Consider the following 15765-nt stretch of genomic DNA (forward strand, 5'->3'; position numbering starts at 1 on the left):
GTACGGAATACCCCCATGAAAGAAATATTTAATGAAACTTTCCTGAAAGAAGCTATCATGGTAGCTTTTTTGAGGGGGTAATCAACTGTGGGGTATTCCACACCCCCCTCCCCCAGTGCTACCACCTCACCCAAAACCCTTAAAACTCCTATATGAAATATCTTAAAAGAAGAAAATTTATTCTCGTTAAATAGAAAATAATCGGGGAAGCATTTAGGAAGCCGTGGCACCCAGGGGTCGGGGGCAGTACCCTCCAGGAAAAGAATATTTAATGGAACTTTCTCGAAAGAAGCTGTCCACGTAGTTTTTTTTAGTGCCACTACCTCCCCCAAAACTTTCAACCCTTAAAACTCGCTGAATGTATCTTCAGAAAAGAGCATTTTACCGCGCTAAAAGAAAATAATCACACACACATTTCGGAAGAGGGCGTAACACCGGGAAGTCTGAAGGAGAGGGGGGGGGGAGTATTATACCCCTCGGGAAAGAAATATTTAATGAAACTTTCCTGAAAGAAGCTATCACGGTAGCTTTTTTGAGGGGGTAATCAACTGTGGGGTATTCCATACCCCCCTCCCCCAGTGCTACCACCTCACCCAAAACCCTTAAAACTCCTATATGAAATATCTTCAAAGAAGAAAATTTATTCTCACTAAATAGAAAATAACCGGGGAAGCATTTCGTAAGCCGTGGCACCTAGGGGTCTGGGGCAGTACCCCCCAGGAAAAGAATATTTAATGGAACTTTCCCGAAAGAAGCTGTCATCGTAGTTTTTTTAGTGCTACTACCTCCCCCAAAACTTTCAACCCTTAAAACTCGCTGAATGTATCTTCAGAAAAGAGCATTTTACCGCGCTAAACAGAAAATAATCACACACACATTTCGGAAGAGGGCGTAGCACCGGGAAGTCTGAAGGAGAGGGGGGGGGGGTATTATACCCCTCGGGAAAGAAATATTTAATGAAACTTTCCTGAAAGAAGCTATCACGGTAGCTTTTTTGAGGTGGTAATCAATTTCTCCTGTAGTGGGGGTGGGGGGGGGGGGGTATTCCATACCTCTCAGAGCTGCCACCCATCCCGGAACTTTTAAGACTCTCTGTATGAAACATCTTCAGAAAAGACCGCACTCTATACAAAATCATACAAACATTTTGGGAGAAGGTTTACCTCTGAGGGTATGGTATCCCCAAAGACAAAGATTTCAAAAGTTCGGGTGGAGGGGTTACCGCTGTGAAGTAAAGAAAGAAGATTAAATTTAGACAAGTTCAATTATTACTGATCACTCTGTACAATCTACTATTAATATACACCGTGCGCCTTCATGTGTGTCCCCAGCAGCGCCTTAACCATAAACGCTTTCCCGCAAATGTTGCACGCGTATGGCCGCTCTCCCGTGTGCTGCCTCAGATGAATCTTCAGCGAGCCGCACTGCGAGAACCTCTTCGCGCAGACGCTGCACGCGTACGGTTTTTCCTTCGTGTGAACTCGCTCGTGTTCGATAAGACGCTCGCGCGCGATGAATCGTTTGCCGCACGTGGCGCAACCGAACGGTTTCTCGCCCGAGTGCGTGCGCAGGTGCGTTACCAAGCTCTTCATCGTCTTCACGCTTTTACCGCAGGAGTCGCACACGAAACACTGATCGGCCCGGTGGGCCTTGATGTGCCGCCTGAGGGATATCTTCGACGCCAACTGTCGATTGCACTCGAAGCACGTGAACAGCCTGTGGACGTGAATTCGACGGTGACTGTTGAAGTAGGCCTGGTCTCCGTAGACCTTTCCGCAGTCTGGACACTTGTAAGTGATGTCGGAGTGAACCTGTTCGCGATGGTGGAGTAAATGCCGCTTGGAACCGAATTTCGTATCGCAAGTTAACTCGTCGTGTACTCGCTTCTTATGCGCTCTTAAAGTATTCGGGCGTTTGAAGAACTTCAGGCAGACGTCGCATTGAAACCTATCGTTTGTCGTGCACTTTTCTAGCACGAACACCTTGCAGGTCAAGCCCTTGCCGTGCGCGTGCCGCGTTAAACCGTTCCTGCTTTTAAATCTTCGCTCGCATCCCATGCACGCGTACTCGTCTTTCGGAAACTCGCATCTAGAAAAATGGCAGTTAGAGCGAACGTTCCGGGAGATTACGTTAGAGCTATGCAAAGTTGCTAAACTTACCATGGAAAAAAATATGCAATGGGGGCATGGGGGGGACACTCGTAATCACCAAAATTAATTAGATTAACTTTATTTAAAGAAAATAAGATCTACAAGAGTTTTTTCATGCATTTCTTCGTGTGAACCTTCACCGCAGACTTGCTAGTGTACGCTTTGCCGCACAGCTGGCACGTGAAGGGCTTCTCGCCGGTATGCGTGCGCAAGTGCATGACCATGCTGGTACGTTGCGAGAACCCCCTGCCGCAGAACGAGCACACGTGAGGTTTTTCGCCGGTGTGCGTTCGCTCGTGCATCGCCCTATAGAAGCTGAGCTTGAAGGATTTTTCGCAGAAGTAGCACTTGTAGCGCGTGTCTCCGGCGAGGGCGCGTCGACGCCTCTTGCGTTTACTTGGCGTTTCCTCGCGGGGGCGGTGAGACCTCATGTGATCGTGTAAGCCGCGACGGCGCAAGTACAGATTGTCGCAAACGGAGCACTGATACCTTTGCTGATCTTCTGCGACACTAGAAATTGTCGCGGAAGAAGATTCGGGGTGAGCATTAACCGCGGATAAGGTTTGAAACTCTTCGCCATCGTCATCAATGGTGATGACATAATACACTGTATGATCTCCTACGGGCTCATCCTTGATCCTGAACCTGGAAAGAATGCTTTAGGTGAAATCGGTTTGTCCTCCACACTTCACTCGCACACGGATTTTGATGGTTAATTAGCACACGAGGAGGGTTAGTAACAAAATCTAACAGGCATAAATGGTAACATTTGTGACGGATGCTCCTGAATCGTTGGTGGCGTGCTTCCGCGATGGAAAGTTTAGAGTTTTGGAAATATTTGGAAAATGGAGACGAATGGAAATTTTTGGAAAGGGAGACATGTGTGAGAAATGTTGGAAATGGAAAAATTTTGGAAAGATGCGAGAATTTTGGAAATATTTCGAGAATCGAAACGAGTCGACATTTTTGGAAATGCAGATACGTAGAAAGCTTGGATAAGAGTAGGAAATGTTAGAAATGGGGGGGGGGGGGGGCATTTTGGAAAGTTTGTAAAAATTTTTGGAAATGGAGATACCATATCAAGTTTGAATAAGTGTAAGAAATGTTCGAAACGGAGATGAAATTTTGGAAAGATGCAAGAATTTTGGAAATATTTCGAGAATGGAGGCGAGTACACATTTTTGAAAATGGAGATACGTAAGAAGTTTGGATCAGTATGGGAAATGTTGGAAATGGAAAGGAAATTCTGGAAAGGCGAAAGAATTTTGCAAATATTTCGAAAAAGAAGACTAGACATTTTTGGAAATTGAGATACGTAGAAGGCTTGGATAAGTGTAGGAAATTTTGGAAATAGAGGGAAAATTTTGAAAAGATGCGAGAATTTTGGAAATATTTCGAGAATGGAGACGAATACAAATTTTTGGAAATGGAGATACGTAGAAAGTTTGGAAAAGTGCAAGAAATGTTGGAAATGGAGGGGAAATTGTGGAAAAGTGCAAAGAATATTTCGAGAGTGGAAATGAATACATAGATATTTTTGGAAATGGAGATACGCACGAAGCTTGGATTAACACGAGAAATGTTGGAAATGGAAAGGAAATTCTGGAAAGGTAAAAGAGTTTTGTAAATACTTCGAAAAAAAAAAGACGAGTAGACATTTTTGGAAATGGAGATACGTGTGAGAAATGTTGGAAATGGAAAGGAAATTTTGGAAGGTGCAAAACTGCATATTTCTAGAATGGAGACTAGTAGAAATTTTGGAAATGGAGATACGTAAGAAGTTTAGACAAGTGTAAGAAATGTTCGAATTGAAGAGGAAATTTTGGAAAGATGCGAGAATTTTGGAATTATTTCGAGAATGGAGACGAGTAGAAGTTTTAGGAAATGGAGATACGTAGAAAGCTTGGATAAGTGTAGGAAATGTTGGAAATGGAGAGGAAATTTTGAAAAGATGCGAGAATTTTGGAAATATTTCGAGAATGGAGACGAGTAGAAATTTTAGGAAATGGAGATACGTAGAAAGCTTGGATAAGTGTAGGAAATGTTGGAAATGGAGAGCAAATTTTGAAAAGATGCGAGAATTTTGGAAATATTTCGAGAATGGAAACGAGTACACATTTTTGGAAATGGAGACACGTGTAGAAAATCATGGAAATAGGAAGGAAATTTTGGAAAGAGCAAGACTTTTGGAAATATTTGGGGAATGGAGACGAATAGATATTTTTGGAAGTGGAGATACGTAGAAATTTTGGGGAAGTGTAGAAAATGTTGGAAATGGAGAGGAAATTTTGAAAAGATGCGAGAATTTTGGAAATATTTCGAGAATGGAAACGAGTACACATTTTTGGAAATGGAGACACGTGTAGAAAATCATGGAAATAGGAAGGAAATTTTGGAAAGAGCAAGACTTTTGGAAATATTTGGGGAATGGAGACGAATAGATATTTTTGGAAGTGGAGATACGTAGAAATTTTGGGGAAGTGTAGAAAATGTTGGAAATGGAGAAGAAATTTTGGAAAGGTGCAAAAATTTTGAGAATATTTCGAAAATGGAAATGAATAGATATTTTTGGAAATGGAGATACATGTGGGAAATGTTGGAAATGGAGGGGAAATTTTGAAAAGATGCGAGAATTTTGGAAATATTTCGAGAATGGAAACGAGTAGACATTTTTGGAAATGGAGATACGTAGAAAGCTTGGAAAAGTGCAAGAAATGTTGGAAATGGAGGGGAAATTTTGGAAAAGTGCAAATTTTAAGAATATTTTGAGAATGGAAATGAATACATAGATATTTTTGGAAATGGAGATACGTAGAAAGTTTGGACAAGTGTGGGAAATGTTGGAAATGAAGAGGAAATTTTAGAAATATTACGAGAATGGAAACGAGTACATTTTTGGAAATGGAGATACGTAAGAAGTTTGGAAAAGTGTAGGAAATGTTGGAATTGAAGAGGAAATTTTGGAAAGATGTGAGAATTTTGGAAATATTTCGAGAATAGAAACGAGTACATTTTTAGAAATGGAGATCCGTAGAAAGCTCGGATTAGTTTAGGTAGTTTAGGAAATGTGGAAATGGAAAGGAAATTTTGGAAGGTGGAAGACTTATGGACATATTTCGAGAATGGAGACGAGTGGAAATTTTGGAAATGGAGATACGTAAGAAGTTTCGACAAGTGTAAGAAATGTTGGAATTAAAGAGGAAATTTTGGAAAGATGCGAGAATTTTGGAAATATTTCGAGAACGGAGACGAGTAGGGGTTTTAGGAAATGGAGATACGTAGAAAGCTTGGATAAGTGTAGGAAATGTTGGAAATAGAGGGGAGATTTTGGAAAAGTGCAAATTTTGAGAATATTTCGAGAAATGGAAATGGATAAATTTTTTTGGAAATGGAGATACGTGTGGAAAATGTCGGAAAGTGAAAAGAAATTTTGGAAAGGGGCGAGAATTTAGGAAATATTTGGAAAATGGAGATTTTTAGAAATGGAGGTGTGTAATAAGTTTAGAAAAATGTAAGAAATTTTGGAAAGTATATTTTGAAATTTTTTCGAAATCCAGCATGTGATTACTGCATACTGACATGATTAAACGGTCCAGCCCATTACTCAACATTTGCATAGTTATATGTGACACCCTGTACACAAGTTCGATGGTGTAGTTCCCCGTCAATTAAACAATGAGATTAAGAATAATAGCTTTCATACCCTTTCTCAATCAAGCTTTAACTGAACAGCGTTTTGGGTTTAGGTTGAGATTAATACAAGTGAAACGAATTTTTATTGAACGAACGGTACAAATCACTCAAAGAGCACGTCGTGCATCTTGAGATGCGAAACGAGCATCGGTTTAACGATGAAAGCCTTCTCGCAAATGTGGCACCGGTACGGACGTTCGCCCGTATGCAGACGCGCGTGAACCTTGAGCGAGTGCTGCTGCGTGAAACTTTTCCCGCAGACCCCGCAGCCGTAGGGCTTCTCCTTCGTGTGAACGCGAACGTGCTCGGTCAGTCTCTCCTTGGACACGAACGTCTTGCCGCACTCGTGACAGCCGAACGGCTTCTCCCCCGAATGGATCCTCGAATGGTTCCGAAAGCTCTGCGGCGTACGGAGACCTTTTCCGCACACGTCGCAGATGTACAAGAAGTTCTCCTTGTGTATTCGCATGTGACGCTTTAGGGAGGACTTCGACGAGAGTTGGTCGCCGCACGTCATGCACGTGTAGAGCAGCCGAACGTTGCCGATCTCGTGATTGCGCTGATGGATCTTGAAGTGCGATTCGCTTAGGTACGTTCGTTTGCACACGTCGCACGTGTACGTCACGCCGAGGTGGGCGGTTTTCACGTGCGCGACCAAACCGGCGGCGGTAATGTACTCCTTCTCGCACTGCTTGCAATTCCACTTGCCCGCGTTGTAGTGCGCCTGACTCTTGTGCTGTCCCAGACTTTTCGCATGTTTGAAAGTCCGATTGCAGATGTCGCACTCGACGGAATGCGACTGGTGCACCACGCTGTGGGCCTTCAGGTACCACATACTTTTGAACAGTTTGCCGCACACCTCGCAAGGCACTTTTCCTTCCGTGTGCGAGTAGTAGTTGTGCCTGGTGAATTTCTCGCGAGTTAAAAAGGATTTGTTGCACGGCACGCAGTATAGCATCGGTAGCATTCCTTCGGACCACTCGCTAAATTGCCAACTGAGCCTGAAAAGAGAATTATTAGTTTTTTGAGCAACGGGCGCGTTCCGTTTGTGGATTTTTCAGCGTAGTAAAACAGGAAAATAGTAAAATAAAGTATTTAATTACAAAGTATATACAGTAACAATCTACACCCCCCCCCCCCCCTTTCCTTTCAGAGCGCTCATTTGTCTTCCAAATGTTGAACCAAATGATTCTTGAGACTGGCCATGCTAACCAGTTCCTTCTCGCACACGTTGCAGGCGAATTTCGACATCTTCCTCTTCGAGTTCGCCTTCGCATAGGTCCGCACATTTGCGGTTTCGTGTATCCTACGCTTGTGGCTCCATAAGGAAGACTCGAACCGAAAGGTTTTATCGCAGCGATCGCACTTGAACTCGATCTTCTTCGACCTCCCGCCGCACGTTTCGCAGATTTCGTCCTTGTGCGCGGAAGCCACGTGCTTGATCATCGTGTACTTCGACTTGTACCTCTTGTCGCAAAGCTCGCAAACGAAGACCGGCGGATTTTTCTCCGGAACGGCGGAAGGATTCGTGCGAAGGGGATCTGAAATGTTATTTACGGGAAGAGGCGGAGGGGGCGCTGGCGTTGGTGACTCGGCGCTAACACCCGATCCCGGAGTGGTGGGAACCACTACTATACCATAGAGCTGCCAAAGGATGGATCTGAAAAGAAAGGTAGTTAAAAGGGGCGCATGAACGATTTATTAAATTAGACTTATAAAATCACTATCAAACGATGATTGCGCTAAAGCCGAGGCTGGAAGAGTCAGATGAACTGCTGGGGGGAGGGAGGGGGGGGGAGTTCGGCACAAATCCGCCTAACGTTGCCTACAAAAAGGCAGCTCGGCAATCGTAGATACATCATTACTTTGGGTTGAAAGATTCTTTAGGGACTACTTCATAAAAAAAAATAGGAAAGGTGGGCCCCCTCTCCTCACATACCTTTTTTAGGAATGAAAGACGTTTTCAAACCTAAATGACGTACTTATAATTGCGTAAAATAATACAGCTCTAATGACTCGCACCACTAAATTTTCCATGGAAATGATCATGATCGGGTACCTTCGATACGTTTGATTACATGGCGTGGGGAATAACCTACAGTACTCGTAACGGGCAAATTCATGATTATGTTCTCCTGATATGACATAGTTATCATCAAAATTAATAATCTGGACGACAAAAAGCAACCCCTCAATTTTTCTGTTCTCTTGATACCAACTTCTGACAAAAAATGATTGCATTTAGAAACGTAAGCAAATGGCAAAGTATGATCGACAATCATCTTGCCCTGATATCAAATTCTTGTAGAAAAGGATTGCAAGGATTCGAAAAGGTAGCAGTATTGTGATCTTTCTGATTCCAAATCCACAAATTGGATCGGAAATATAGAAATGCAAGCTGACACTATAATACCCTCCTCCCCCCAAGAAAAAAGGGAATATTCAGTGGTTCTTTCCCAAAAACAATACGAAGGTACTGAGGGACACACAATCTTCATTTTCCGTGGGGTCTTCCATACCCCTTAAGGCTAAACTTCGTCCAAAAGAATTAAAGTTCTCAGGTTTTTTTTTGGGAAAGAGTCACTGAACCTTCCTTTTCTGAGGGTATTATTATACCTCCCAGATCCCCGGTGTACGTTTTCCCCAACTACTGTTCAGTGGTCTTTTCCAAACAAAAATCATTACGAAGATACTGAGGACCTTGAAAGTTTTGGGGGAAACGTAGCCTTAGGGGCGTGGGAGGTACAGAATACCCTCTAGGAAAAGTGAGCCTTTCCCCAAAGAAAACTTCACAAAGATATGGACGCCCTTGAACATTTTCGGGGAACGTAGCCTTGGGAGGTACGGAATACCCATCAGAAAAAAAGAAATTTGTGTGGACTTTTTGGTGGAAACGTAGCCTTGGGGGGTGTGGGAAACTCATCAGAAAAAAAATTGATTGCTCTTCCTGAAGGATGACACAGAACTGAGAGGATAGTAAACGTGTTTTAGGGAAAATTTACTCCGGGGGACTGAGGGGTACTCCCCCCTGAGTGGCACGGAAAACCTATAAAAAAGAAATAGATTGATCTTGCGGTCTCGGGGGATTCCATTCCCCCCCCCGTAAAAGAAGACTGTGCCCCCTCCCCAGGACGTTCTAAAGATCATCCTCCGGGAAGAGCCATCAATTTCACATCCCCCAAGTCTACGTTTCCCGGTTTTAGAAGGATCACAGTCTTTTTTTACGAAGGGGAGGGGGGGGGGGGGAATACCCCGAGACCGCAAGATCAATCTATTTCTTTTTTTATAGGTTTTCCATGCCACTCAGGACTACGTTTCCCCCAAAATGTTCAAGGTCCTCAGTGTCTACGTGATGGTTTTTTGGAAAAGGTCCAATGAATCTTCCTTTACCTGGGGGGTCTTCCAGAGCTCCGGAGAAGTTTTTTCCAGACCACGTTGACTATATCCTCTATGTTCTTACGATCATCCTCCGAGAAAAGGTAATCAATTTCTTTTTTTCTAGTGAGTTTTCCATTCCCCCCAAGGCTACGTTTCCCCCAAAATGTTCAAGGTTCCTCAAAAACCATCATGAATATATTAAGGACCTTGAGCATTTTGGGGAATACGTAGCCTTGGGTGGCATGAAAAAACTATCACAAAAGAGAAATTGGTTGATGTTCTGCGGAAAACTTACTCCGAGCGGTCTCGGGGTGTTCCATCACCCCTCCCCACCACCCACCCACCCTTAGTAAAAGAAGACTGAACCTTTCTTCAAAAACCATCACAGATACTGAGGACTTTGAACATTTTGGGGGAACGTAACCTTGGGGGAGGGGGGTATGGAAAACCCATAAGAAAAGAAATTAATTGCTTTCAGGGGGATGAACTTAAAGGATAGTAAACGTGTTCTGGTGGGTCTAGGGGGTATGGAAATGCCCCATATAAAAGAAGAGTCTGCGGTCCTTTTCCAAAAACCGGGAAACGGAGACTTGGGAGATGTGGAATATTTCAGGGGAAAAAAGAAATTGATCATAAGACCTTAGACGATGATGAGTGATTTTCGGGAAAGGGCCACTGAATCTTCCCTTCCTGAGGGGTTTTCCATTCCCCCCGGCGTACATTTTTCCCGCGTACTGTTAAAGGAAGATCCAGAGGCCCTTTCCCAAAAAAAAAAACTCAATTTGGGGGGGAAAAAAATTGTTGGTTAAGGATGATCATGAGAACGTAGAAGCTGTAAACGTTTTGGGGGAGGGCAAGAGGAAAGGGTGGCTCTTTAGCAAAAGGATCTGACAGCTTAGAGGGCTATAAACGTATTTGGGAAACCGTAGCATGGGAGAAATCCCCCCGCCCTTCGCGAAAGAAAAATGGATTGCTCTCCCTGAAGAATGATAATCACTTAATAATGTTTAAAAAGAAAGTGTATATAATTTACCTCCGTGTACATTTTGTGTTCTCCTGATTACTCCCACAAAACAATTACATCAGGAACACAAAAACACTAGCAAGTTAAAACAGGAAGAACTATATCCTTCTCGTCGTCTTCTGATATTCCAATGCAAGACAAACTTGTTGCAAAAGCATCATGCTTTCCTGATACGAAGCTTTTCTCAAAAAGGCATTGTATCGACAGGTGACCGACGATATAATCCGATCATAGTCCAACTTTTTGGTGAAAAAATAGGTATCAGCTACCTGTCAACTGATACGCACAATTGAAAATTACTAAAAGTAGGTACAGTTTCCTGCTGGTTAATTCCAGCGGAGCTTTCGTCAACATTGCACCTCTAATGTGCGGCACCACGAAGCCCGCCAATCACATGATCATGATTAGCAATCATAAAATGCTCTTAAGACTTTTTTTATTTGTACAAAAAACAATTACTTCGATTTTTCATTGCGACATTTAGTATGCACCTTCATATGAGTCCTTAACAAAGTTTTAACGGGAAAGGACTTGTCGCAAACGTGGCACGTGTACGGGCAATCGCCGGTATGCTTCCGTACGTGAATCGTAAGCGAACCGCGCTGAGTAAATCTCGAATCGCACATGTGGCACTTGTACGGCTTCTCCTTGGTGTGCACCCTCGAGTGCGCGACGAAGTACTTTTTAGAGGTAAACGCCTTCCCGCACTCGTGACATTGAAACGGCTTCTCTCCGGTATGCGTGCGCAGGTGGTCCATAAAGCTGGGCAGGCTGGAGATGCTCTTTCCGCACGTTTCGCAGACGAAAGTTCGACCGGCCGCGTCTATTTCGTGCAACTTGCGATGGCGCTTGTAACCCCCTCTGGAGATGAAGGTGGCGTGGCATACCTTGCAGGTTATCTTTTCCGGTACGTAACCGGGGAGATGGATGCGGCGGTGGGCGTTTAGATTTCCCTTAGACCGGTATGTATTGGGGCAATCCGCACACCGGTAACGCGTGGTCGAATGCGCGTTCGCCTGGTGACCCTTTAATCCGCTTCCATAGCGAAAGGTCTTGTCGCACAGGTCACACTTGAATCGGGCCCCTTCGGTATGGATTCTCTTCATGTGGTCGTCCAGCTGTAAGGAGAAGGAGAACGAACTAGAGCAAATGCTGCACTTGTACAAGTTCAGACCGCGGTGTCCGTCCTCGTGCGCCAATGCCTCGTTCAATTTCTTAAAGGGTTTGCCGCATATTTTGCACGGATGACACTGAAAATTCCCGTGCACGGACCAATGGTGCTTTTGCATCGCACGTTTCGACCAGCAGCGTCGGCCACAAATCTCGCATTTCAATCCCACATCCGGCAACGCGGCCGAATCGCCCTTCTTTTCACAATCTGAGCATTGCGTGCTCCACACTGTCCGCGCCAAAAACCACTTGGAGCACGTTTTGCATTTGACATTGGCGTGCTTATTCTTCATGTGGTCGTATAAAAGGAACCGAAGAGGGAATGCGGCACTGCAAATGTCGCACTTGTGTTTATCGGTGCCCTTTTTCTCGTCGGATCTAGCTGTGGGCGCGGAGGGTTTTTCGTCGACGCTTACGGCCGATTGAGGCACTTCTAGTACTCGATACAACTGCCAGACGACAAACCTAAAAGGAAATGCAATTAGTCTTAGATTACTTCCGTTAACCGGGTGCTATTAGATCTAATCGGCAAACTTGGCACTACTTACGATCTGCCGATCAATTCCGTAGAAGAGAGGAAGAAAACGAAACGAAAAATAAATTTATTTTATAAACAAAGTGACAAAATTAGCTTCCGGCGTGACCTTTCACATGTGTCCTCCTCAGCAGCGCAAATGCGACACGCGTAAAACCCTGGTGTGCACTCTGGAATGCTCGACCAACTACTTCCTTGCGGTGAACGCCTTATGGCGGTCGATGCAACTGACGATTTTTCCCCGGCGTGAATCCGCAAATGATCGCGATTCCTTTACCGCACGTGTCGCAAATGTACTTGCACACGACACGTAGCCGGAGAGGTGGATCCGGAGATGAGCTTTGACATAGCACTTCCTACTTGACATTTTCGGCCATAAAAACGCATCGTCGCACTTGATCGCACTAAAAAACTCTTCGAGAGCTCCTTCTACCCCCCCCCTTCCCAAAAACCAGCAATCGAAGTTTCTTTCGGCTGGGGGGTATTCCATACCCCCCAGACCCCAGGTAATATATTCTCCCCTAGAGATATTCATAGTGCTGAGTACGTGTCATCATTTTGTAGATAAAACCATCGAAGCTCCTTCTCCTGGGGAGGTTTGGTGTGAAATGCCCCCCAGAAAAAAAGCTTTGCTGACACTCCCCCACGTATGTGTGATCACCACAAATATTAATAATCCTAAATGTTTTTGGAAAGGAGATCGTACCACCGGGGGTTCTGGGGGGTATGGAATACCCCCCAGGAAAAGACACTTCGAGAGCTCTTTCTCCTACTCCCAAAAAAAGAATCCTTTTTGAATGTCATTACCTATTTTGGATTGAGAGGAAAGAGCAATCGAAGCTTCTTTTGGCCCCCCGGTAATATATTCTCCCCGGGAGATATTCATAGTGCTAAGTACGTGTCATCATTTTTTAGATAAAATCATCGAAGCTCCTTCTCCTGGGGTGGTTTGGTGTGAAATGCCCCCCAGAAAAAAAGCTTTGCTGACACTCCCCCACGTATGTGTGATCACCGCAAATATTAATAGTTCTAAATGTTTGGAAACGAGATCGTACCACCGGGGGGTCTGGAATACCCCCCCCCCCAGGAAAACTCTTCGAGAGCTCCTTCTCCTACTCCCAAAAAAGAATCCTTTTTGAATGTCATTATTCTGGATTGAGAGGAAAGAGCAATCGAAGCTTCTTTTGGCTGGGGGGTATTCCATACCCCCCAGACCCCCCGGTAATATATTCTCCCCGGGAGATATTCATAGTGCTAAGTACGTGTCATCATTTTGTAGATAAAACCATCGGAGCTCTTTGTCCTGGGGAGGTTTGGTGTGAAATGCCCCCCAGAAAAAAAAGCTTTGCTGACACTCCCCCACGTATGTGTGATCACCGCAAATATTAATAGTTCTAAATGTTTGGAAACGAGATCGTACTACCGGGGGGTCTGGGGGGTATGGAATACCCCCCAGGAAAAGACTCTTCGAGAGCTCCTTCTCCTACTCCCAAAAAAGAATCCTTTTTGAATGTCATTATTCTGGATTGAGAGGAAAGAGCAATCGAAGCTTCTTTTGGCTGGGGGGTATTCCATACCCCCCAGACCCCCGGTAATATATTCTCCCCTGGAGATATTCATAGTGTTAAGTACGTGTCATTTAAAAAAATGACAATGATCGTGGACCAAAAGGAACGTAGGGATGGAAGCAGACTGACAAATAATAGACGTAAACTCAGAAATAATTTACTATTGATCAAATTCAAACTGACAACGATACGTGTCGTGCTTCATTTGTGTGTTTTAACGTGGGCGTTTAAGTTTGATTTCGACGCAAAGGACTTCTCGCAAACGGGGCAAACGTATGGCTTTTCTCCCGCATGTCGGCGTAAATGAACCGTCAGTGAGCTTCTTTGCGTAAAACGTTTGTCGCAAAGGTCACAAGCGTAAGGTTTCTCGCCGTTGTGCACCCGTTCGTGAATCCGCAACAAGTTTCCGTTGGTAAATCGCTTTTCGCAATAACTGCATTCAAACGGCTTTTCTCCCATATGCACTCTTAGGTGGTTCTGAAAATTTTGAAGATCGGCGATCTGTTTTCCGCAGGTATCGCAGGTGTAGTAATAATTTCTTCTATGCACCTTCCTCTCGTGCGACTTGAGCAAATTACGCGAAAGAAAGTTTGCGTGCACTATTTGTGGCGAATCTTTCAACCATTTGAAGCTGCTGATTGACCACGCGAACGACGTGCAGGACGGCGAGTATCGGCATAAGTGCGAGGAATGTAGGACGGCCTTCAGTAGCAAGCGGACTTTGCGGGCCCATCGGAAAGAAGTGCACCCGGCCGGGCCCTATAAGTGTGCGGAGTGCGAAAAAGTGTTCCAGATCGAGAACGTTTTTAAGAAGCATCAGGAAACGCATCTTATCAGTCCCGAAGACTTGACGTGCCATCCATGCGACCGTAGAATTCTACGGTCGCATCGATGGCACGTCAAGTCTTCGGGACTGATAAGATGCGTTTCCTGATGCTTCTTAAAAACGCTCTCGATCTGGAACACTTTTTCGCACTCCGCACACTTATAGGGCCCGGCCGGGTGCACTTCTTTCCGATGGGCCCGCAAAGTCCGCTTGCTACTGAAGGCCGTCCTACATTCCTCGCACTTATGCCGATACTCGCCGTCGTGCACGTCGTTCGCGTGGTCAATCAGCAGCTTCAAATGGTTGAAAGATTCGCCACAAATAGTGCACGCAAACTTTCTTTCGCGTAATTTAGGTTTCCACTCCGGACTCGATGAGGAACTATCGCGGGACGTGCGCAGTTGGACCTCCAGCATGTCGGCGAGTACCAGGCCCCTACAAAAAAAAGACCAAGGTAAAATTCAAAGCTTGAGATCGCGGATCTAGTATCATGGTGAAATAAGAAAGCATCTCAGATTTATTGGAAACTCAAGCCGATTACACAATACAGGGCGTTTCAAAAAGAATCATCCGATTTTATTTTGCTATTCATCTATAAGTCTGATTTGATAGAACAATGTACTGTAAGTAAGAGGAAGCTCTCGAGTTTCGCGTGGTTTCCGCTAGGTAGCAGTAGCGCGCTTCTGTCAACGCCCAGCTCAGTTATTGTCAAAATGGCGTCTAAACAACAGAAAGCCTACAAAATCGGATGATTCTTTTTGAAACGCCCTCTACAATGATATACAGTAGATAGATAGAACTTTATTGCTCTTGAAGTACAAAGTAACAATCTGACGAAATAAACAATGACAGAGGAATATCGTGTCCCTGGTGCACAATTTTATTTATTTATTTTCGACACTTCAACTAACAGGATCGTGTGCCTATCTTCGTTACCTAAAACACAATTTTTCGAAACTTACCTAACCTTCGAGTGGTACCCGGTGATAGATTCTCCCCCAAGACATTTACAATCCGGTTTTAACCTCATCAGAGGTGGACCGGTGCAGCACAGCCCCTCAATACTAATTCAACAATCACCACTAAACTTGGATTTAGTGCAGCAGCCGGCTAACTCTAAACTATAGAGTCGTGAAGGATCGAAATCCTGCCATGTACAATTGCTACTTTCAAACTCAAAAATTATAGTAGGGCGCCAGATCAAGCCAAAGCATGGAACCCTCTTGATCAAGGAGGATAGGCTCTTCCAAGTAAAATGTATGAACATGAATAAAACTCGTAGATAATTGTGGCAAGAGAAACAGAATATATTTATATTCAAATAAATGACGTTAATGGACAGGCAAATTATACGCAACGAAATGGTATTAATGGTGTGAAGCCCTGATATCTGATTGAACATTAATTAGGAGGTTTCATTC

At 44.3% G+C, this 15765-nt stretch overlaps 2 protein-coding genes across 2 annotated transcripts; both read right to left on the reverse strand.

The window, feature by feature from the left end:
• Positions 1 to 1295: 1295 nt before the first annotated feature.
• On the reverse strand, positions 1296 to 12298 carry LOC116180783 (zinc finger protein 62 homolog). Its single transcript, XM_031500911.1, has 6 exons — positions 12228 to 12298; positions 10705 to 11880; positions 7072 to 7503; positions 5951 to 6844; positions 2253 to 2795; positions 1296 to 2088 (listed from the first exon to the last, which is right to left on the reverse strand). The coding sequence occupies exons 1-6, from the start codon at positions 12296 to 12298 to the stop codon at positions 1296 to 1298; spliced, it is 3909 nt and encodes a 1302-aa protein (XP_031356771.1).
• Positions 12299 to 13659: 1361 nt separating this feature from the next.
• On the reverse strand, positions 13660 to 15374 carry LOC116180784 (zinc finger protein 84-like). The gene is made up of 3 exons (XM_031500912.1): positions 15307 to 15374; positions 14344 to 14779; positions 13660 to 14277 (listed from the first exon to the last, which is right to left on the reverse strand). Exons 1-3 carry the CDS (start codon positions 15372 to 15374, stop codon positions 13720 to 13722), a joined length of 1062 nt encoding a protein of 353 aa, XP_031356772.1. The 3' UTR covers positions 13660 to 13719.
• Between the last annotated feature and the right edge of the window lie 391 nt (positions 15375 to 15765).

This window comes from Photinus pyralis, unplaced genomic scaffold (genome assembly GCF_008802855.1).
Source record: "Photinus pyralis isolate 1611_PpyrPB1 unplaced genomic scaffold, Ppyr1.3 Ppyr1.4_LG9, whole genome shotgun sequence".
Classification (NCBI taxonomy): domain Eukaryota; kingdom Metazoa; phylum Arthropoda; class Insecta; order Coleoptera; family Lampyridae; genus Photinus; species Photinus pyralis.